Source organism: Lupinus angustifolius, chromosome LG02, assembly GCF_001865875.1.
Source record: "Lupinus angustifolius cultivar Tanjil chromosome LG02, LupAngTanjil_v1.0, whole genome shotgun sequence".
Classification (NCBI taxonomy): Eukaryota; Viridiplantae; Streptophyta; class Magnoliopsida; order Fabales; family Fabaceae; genus Lupinus; species Lupinus angustifolius.
The window spans coordinates 23,742,297-23,749,960 of record NC_032010.1 but is presented as its reverse complement, the minus strand read 5'-3'; the positions used below and the strand labels follow the sequence as shown (position 1 = coordinate 23,749,960).

Genomic DNA, 7,664 nt, shown 5'->3' with positions numbered 1-7,664 from the left:
AAAAAGACTCAAATTATATAATAGAATGATTGATACTTAATGCAATAATTACAATGATGAAGAGGATTTGAAATTCATTTGTGAAGAATATTGATAGTTTGACACGCATAACATGATGTGTTTCTCTTAAATATATAAAAGTAAAAAAGAAATAGATATTTGAAATATCAACCATTAATATAGATTATTGGATATTTGATAGCTTAATGGATTATTCGAGTCATGGGATACTGACCTTTATGGGGAATCAAATACTACAAGAGTATTTAAGCTGATGGGTCGCATGTCAGAACTGAAGATGTTACATTAAAAAACTACAATATAAAATGACTTGAAACGTAGGGCAGAGCCCAAAATGATTTTGACCATGTGAGGCCCAACAAAGCCCAACCCAAAACAATTTTTTGATCATTTTTTCTGAAACTTCCATTTTCCAAATGGCCAAGCTTTGGAGTTCGAGTCAAAATTCACAAAATTCTGATTTAACTTACAAACTTCCATTTTTGATCAATCCACAAAATTCGTTGATTAAGATTTAACCCACTGAATTGTACTTTGAGATTCAACACTCAAAAGGGCCAAAGTTGAAATTTTTGAGTTCGCCCACATGATCCCAACAGAGTATGTTTTCAATTCTGATTTGAATGGTGCAATGCTGTTCCATAACATCAACCCCTTATGTTTTTTCATGTTTTTTTTGCTAAAAAAATGATCTTTTCTGCATTCATAATAAAGGGTTGTGTGACACATTCCATGTAATTAACTCATTCAGTTCTATTTTCCATTGCTCTGTTTTATAGCTTAAATGTCTAAAGCACTTTATTTTATATCCCTTTTTTTGCAGCATGTTGAAGCGTGGACACAAATCAAATCCAAGGAATGGTGTTCAGAATTGCAGGGTTTCGGTACTTGTAATGTCTTTTACATTGATGCTAATGCTAGTGTTTGTTTATTTATTACTTAAGACTGATGGTGAAGAAAACTACACAAAAACAAATAATGATAGTGAAAAACTTAGTTTAGATCATGAACTTCCTAATCCTAAACAACAATTGAATGGTTTTGACTCTTTGGTGCAATTTCATCCAACAAAAGAATTCCGGAATGGAACAGATTTGATTTGGCAAGTACCCGAATCGTCACCTAAGGGTGTTCTTTTTGTAGCTCATGGATGCTATGGTAGGGCCATTAATTTTTGGGACCGGACCCCTGAATGCCCTGATTGCATTGGTTTGCCTGAAGAAAGATTACTTGTTCTTAATGCTCTTGCACGAGGTTTTGCTGTTATTACTATTTCAAGTGCAAGAACATGTTGGACATATGGTAAGGAATTGTTAGTTGTTAAAGACATTATAGAATGGTGGATTAGTAAAAGGAAGCTCGAGAAACTTCCTCTCGTGGCTTTAGGTGCATCTTCTGGTGGATATTTTGTATCTGTGCTTGCTAGTACTATGAAGTTTAATAGTATCGTGATCATGATTGCGGAGGGAATGTTTGAGGAAATGGATGTTAAAAGGGACTACCCTCCTACCCTCTTTGTTCATATGCCTAAAGATTTTGGAAGGAAGCAGAAAATAGACGAGTATGTGGAGATTTTGAAAGACGTGGGGATTGACGTTGGTGTTGTTGAATGCATTGAGTTCCCATTGTCAGCAAACACTTTATCTGATAGAATTCCAGGTCTCGATCAGAATCTGTCTGGAAAATTATTTGAATTCTTGAAGGGAAAAGGCTTTATTGATAAAGATGGATATATGACGAGAGATGGGCGTGCGATAAAATGGAAAGAGGTTCTTGAAGAGAAGAACACTGTTTCACTAGATAAGCATCTTGTTCCTCATATCCAGGAGGAGCTAAACCTAGCATTTGCTTATCATGAGATGACTAGTGTGCATTCTGACCAAATTTTTAAATGGTTTGAATCCCATATTAGTTGATTAGACCTTACTTGTGATGCTCTTGGTATTTAAGTTCTCATCTGCTGTAAAATAATTGTAACCAACAGGACATGTATGCCATTCAAACCATTTGTATTCAAAGAGATTCAGTGAGCACATGTAAAATTGGCTATAGTGGTTACTTTATCATACAAAGGTTCAGTCTCAAGGGCTGGATTTTCTTGATTGAGCATTTCTGTTGGAAGATATCAAATTAAAAGGTAAGCCTATGAACTTTTGCACCAATATCTTATGTGGTTTAGCAATGAGTCTGATGTATGATATCCTAAAACTTTCTTAATATGTTTTTATCTTTCTATTGTTTTTATTTTGCTTTTGAGAGTTGAATCACAAAATTAAACATCGAAATTTGAATACCATGTTTTTTTCTCTTTCATCCCAATGACCAACATTCTAAAAAACTGATCCAACATTCTATGGCAAGCCCAACACTGTCCAAAAAATACAAAACGAAGTATTCCTTAAAGAAACATGTCGGAATTTATGAACAAACCCCATCCAAATCTTGCAGTGCAGGAGAGTATGCTGATTTTCTTCATAAGTGGACTTGATACCACTTCTTAACCCAAAACCTTAAGGCTTTAAGTTTATAGGTCCATACACTTATATACTCCTCATTTTGCTCATTTCTTCTCGATGTGAAACTTCTTTCTCTTTCAACAGAACATCTACAGAACAAATAGGAACATCACTGCAGCTAAACATTTCTTTTCTCTTGGATTCTTCCTTTATGGCTCTCCTAAATATCACTGCAGTTAATATCTTGCTCATATTTTGAAAGTTTGGTAAGCTGAGGGTGTGAGTTGGTGTGTTTCTTTTCAAGCTTTAATGCATGTTCTGACTTTCCACATGAAGTTCTACTCTAGAGTCTTGATTTATTGGGTTTCTTTTTAGCTTTTATGGAACTTCTGTCTTTCCACGTGAAGACTACTCTTGATTTATATGGTTTAGCTATTGATATAATTGTTCTGAACCAAAGGACAGCCTTGTATACTTCCTGTTAAGGGAACTTAAATATGCAATGACTGCACCATCTATGCCAATGCTCTTCAATACATACTCTTCCACTATATTGCTTGAACACTTCCAATTTCATATAGTGACACACACTCTACCACCTTGGACCATGTATTGTCTTTGTTTATATTTACATTGACAACAAAACCATTCCCTTGTGTTTTACTAGGAAAGAATACTACAATAGTAGACAACTTTTAAATCTTACTGAAAAGATTGAAAGAATTCTACTATATTAGACAACTATTTAACTTTTGATAGTGTGGACCTTGCTCATCATCTTAAATGCAGTTCATGTAATAGGACTCATTGGGCATTTAATGACAAAACTTACCATAATTCAATTATCAATAGTCTGATGTACTGAAAACTTACGATAATTCCTCTTGGTTTTAACTTTTTGTTTTGGCACTTCATGTGGTGTACCTAGAACCATTGTAAGTTTTTGTTTGACAAATAATATCACAGATTCTGGTTTTGCTTACCATTGTAATGGAGTTGGAGGGGTTGTTGTATAATTATAAGAAGGATTTCTGAATGAGAATTTACATTGCAACAGTTGTAGGGATTTATACTGAAGATCTTATGTTAACTTTATTCTAAAATAAGAAGCCATAAAAGCTCACATTAACTTGTAAAGTAACATGGTATCCATATTAAGTTAAACTAACATAATAAGAAGCCAAATAACACACTCATAACATAAGTCTTTTCGATATAATAATTTTCTTAAATCTTAACTAAACAATAAACTGACACAAATTGAATTAATCATATCACACTAGTGGCTTCATTTTCCCCTCATTGGCCATCCTGAAGAGGCGAGCTTGTGCTGCCGCCGCCTTGTTTGAGCTAAGTGATGCTGCAAACCTGTCTCTGACTTGCTGAGTTGTGTAAGGAAACTTGTTGTTTACCAAGGAGTTGAGAAAAGAAGCAGTTCCTTCTCTATAGAGTGCTCCAAGCCCATCAGTTCTTGTGTTGGAAAGTGCTTGTGGCAAAGTGAGACTGGAACCGAACCCTGGCATACCAGGGACAGAAAATGCGTTCCCTAAGGTTCCCCACCACCCCAGCAGTCCCCATATTATTCCTGGGTGATTCCTCCAGTAGCTGAAGTTTAGAGGAAATTGTCACAAGGTTAGTTAACAGTGTGGAAAATATGTCATTATATGGTAGTTTAGTTTACAGTGTAATGTAGTGAAAGGAACTTACTTGCATGTACCCGTGAACGGAGATGGTGAAGGAAGGAAAGGTGGTGTGGAGGGGGTTCCTGGGTCAATTGGAGTACTTGGTGGGCTCACAATGATTGGTGTTGGGGGACTATCACCTCCAACAGTTGGTGGAGAGTTATAGTAACCTCCTCCTCCTGAGGGAGGGTTTGACGGTGTTGTTGGGGTTGATGGTGTTGTTGAAGGGTCTTGTGGTGGCGATCCACAGTTGCTACCTGAGGGTGGTGATGGTGTGGGGTTGTAACTTCCACCACCCGAGGGTGTTGATGGTGTTGGATTGTAGCTTCCACCACTTCCACTACCCGAGGGTGGTGATGGGGTTGGATCATAACTTCCACCACCTGGGGGAGTTGATGGGATTGGATTGTAACTTCCACCTCCCGAGGGTGGTGATGGGGTTGGATCAGAACTTCCACCACCCGGGGGAGTTGATGGGATTGGATTGTAACTTCCACTCCCTGCACCTGAGGGTGGTGTCGGGGTTGGATCATAACTTCCACCACCCGGGGGAGTTGATGGGGTTGGATCGTAACTTCCACCACTAGGGGGAGTTGAAGGGGTTGGATTGTAACTTCCACCACTAGGGGGAGTTGATGGGGTTGGATTATAACTTCCATCACTCGGTGGAGTTGACGGAATTGGATTATAACTTCCATCACCAGGGGGAGTTGATGGGGTTGGATTATAACTTCCACCACTCGGGGGAGTTGATGGGGTTGGATCATAACTTCCACCACTCGGGGGAGTTGACGGGGTTGGATCATAACTTCCACCACCCGGGGGAGTTGATGGGGTTGGATTGTAACTACCACCATTTGGGGGAGTTGATGGGGTTGGATTGTAATAACCACCACCTGAAGGTGGTGATGGAGTTGGATTATAACTTCCACCACCTCCATGTGACGGGCTTCCATGAGAGGGTGTATGAGACGGAGTTCCATGAGAAGGCGTATGAGATGGAGTTCCATGAGAAGGCGTATGAGACGGGGTTCCATGAGAGGGTGGTGTGCTTCCATAGCTACCTCCAGAGCCATGATGAGATGGAGGACTGCTGTGTGAGCCTTCAAGAAGTGAAAACAATGTTTATACTATTAGTTTGAGAAAGTAAAAAAATAACATCAAAATGCTTCTTTAGAGACTTTCATCTTTCACACATCAAATATGAAACTGCATGGCAGCTAGAAAAGTTCAAATCCTCATCAATAATAGTATCCATTTTGCATAAACAATGAAGTAAAAGAGATACTACAAGTTAGAGAATTACTATTGTCACACAAGGAGCTAGCTAAACCAGTGTGAGAGGTTTCTGCATGTGGTGAGTTTGTAGAGTAGTAGTTTTTCTTGTCTTCAAGGGTGGTGGATATTACAGGGTTGATAAAATTCTGAGAAAGCAATGCCAACAATGTGATGATGGTGAGAAAAACAGCATAACTTCTTTCCCTCTCCATTATTACACTCTGAGAAAGAAGGGTAGAGAGGAGGGTTTTGAAATGGTTAGAGAGGGGTGTGTGAGTATAAAATGGCTCACATAGTGAAGTAAATATAAGCAGGTGAAGGAGTATACGTGTTAGATGGTTGTTGCAGTGGTGCATTTACTACTATTTACTACATCTTCATGCAATAATGCATGAGTTTTCTAAAATAGTTCAAAAACATAAATATTGAATTGAATCATTGTTTTCATGTCTACCTTTTACTCTACTTAAACTTTGGTCAAGTTTCCTATTGATCATAAGTTTAAAGCTTGTGTGCCATTTGGTATATTATTATATGGTTCTAGTTGCAATTACTCATGTTCTTTAGTTAATCTACAATTTTGGATTCTGAAAGCTAGTGTTACACATCTTTTTCTCCTTCAGTACATGCATCAACATTATAACAAGGGAATCTCCAACACTACTACATTTATAGGGGTTAATGAAGACATGTCTCAAGAAATATATGTGAATATAGCTACATTATGATCATATATATATATATATGTGTGTGTGTGTGAATAGCAATAATAATCTGCAAATGCAAGGTTGGTTTAACATAGAATTAGCATCATTTACCAATTGTTTCCCACCTTTTTGTTGCTTGAAATATATTTCTAGCTCTCATTCATTTTTGATTTATTTTCTATATAGACATTGTTTTAATTTTTGTCTATATTCTTTTCAATTTGGTCTTTATGGTGACCAAGTCATGGAGAATATACAAGTCAAATAGAAAATAAAGTAAAAATATAACTATAATAATGATGGATGATAGTGAACAAATTGAAAAGTAGTGTTTATATAGGGACTACTTTTTTTTCATTTATAGAAACTAAATTAAAATTTTGCTTCACTTATAGGTACTAAAAATGTAATATTTCAACAACTTTTTTTATTATCTTTCTTTTTCTCACACCAGCCTATGAGTTTTACTCATTTGAAAAAAGTCTTAGGGTAGTTCAGTTTTGTATTTTTCCTACTCAAATGTATTTTTGCTTCTTAAATTTCTCCTCATCTTTTTTTAATAGAAGAATAAAAATTGAAATTTCACTTAAAAGTATATTTTAAAGTTTAAACAACTTTTAGCATGCAAGTTCAATATTGGAGGAGAATGTTAATCATTAACAAGTGACACAAAGATATTATTTAATGAGGAGAAAATGGAAATCTTATATTGAAAAATGAATAATTTATATTTTGAAATGAGTCAAATTTAGTAATAATGCCTTTAAAAACTTTTAAGTAATTGCCACATTTCACTAAAATAAACACACATTAAAATAGGAGAATTATAAAAAAATTAAAGGGACCCAAATCTGTGAAATTAGAAGTGATAGTAATTGGGAAGTAAATAAGATTGACAGAGGGTAGGTGAGTCTGCATTTCTTTGACCCTCCATTGAAGACCATGTCCATAAGGTGTCCTCCAATAAGGAAGAATGTGGGTTCAATTTTGGTTTCAGCTTTATCATAGCCACAATTATGAATCTACAAAATTTAATTTACCAAATCAGATACACCTTGTGTGGTCACATAGGATTAGGTAGTAGATTTGGTAAGGTTGTTGAGACTTTCACTAGGACAAATTCTTACACTATTTTACTACATGGTAATAATAATTGTTGCAATAAATTTCAACCAACAACATATATAAATGTATGAGTTATGTAAAAAATATATTGACAACTTGCTTAAGAAAATCATTTTTTTGCAAGGGTGGATATAGAAAAGATGTATACTAAGAATGTATATTACATGCAAATCATTCACGTGTGTTCTTTATGAAGAAACATGCATGCCCACCTCACTTTATAATAAAGTTTATATACACATTCTTTAATTATTCTTATGTTACTTTAATTTTTTCATACTCCACATACATATGTTTTGGATTTTTGACATGTTTTGTAGTAATCCTATTAGAAAGTGGATATGGACTAGTTTAAAACACCACATGGGGTTGGAACATAATACTATATGTTTTTG

The 7,664-nt window shown here is 35.8% G+C and overlaps 2 protein-coding genes across 7 annotated transcripts; one reads left to right on the top strand and one right to left on the bottom strand.

Annotated features, from left to right (window-relative positions):
- LOC109341760 lies at positions 497-2,183 on the top strand. 2 transcript variants are annotated; one of them, XM_019579741.1, is made up of 2 exons: positions 497-621; positions 845-2,183. In XM_019579741.1, exons 1-2 carry the CDS (start codon positions 608-610, stop codon positions 1,935-1,937), a joined length of 1,107 nt encoding a protein of 368 aa, XP_019435286.1. In that variant the 5' UTR covers positions 497-607; the 3' UTR covers positions 1,938-2,183. The 2 variants fall into 2 exon arrangements, with proteins under 2 accessions (XP_019435286.1, XP_019435281.1); XM_019579736.1 differs by lacking the exon at positions 497-621 and adding an exon at positions 646-755.
- On the bottom strand, positions 3,544-5,710 carry LOC109341734 (protodermal factor 1-like). 5 transcript variants are annotated; one of them, XM_019579701.1, is made up of 5 exons: positions 5,466-5,710; positions 5,181-5,262; positions 4,851-5,129; positions 4,185-4,694; positions 3,544-4,082 (listed from the first exon to the last, which is right to left on the bottom strand). In XM_019579701.1, exons 1-5 carry the CDS (start codon positions 5,647-5,649, stop codon positions 3,752-3,754), a joined length of 1,386 nt encoding a protein of 461 aa, XP_019435246.1. In that variant the 5' UTR covers positions 5,650-5,710; the 3' UTR covers positions 3,544-3,751. The 5 variants fall into 5 exon arrangements, with proteins under 5 accessions (XP_019435246.1, XP_019435265.1, XP_019435256.1 ...); XM_019579720.1 differs by having other exon boundaries at positions 4,185-4,542; positions 4,621-4,694; positions 4,851-5,262; positions 5,466-5,709; XM_019579711.1 differs by having other exon boundaries at positions 4,185-4,578; positions 4,657-4,694; positions 4,851-5,262; positions 5,466-5,709.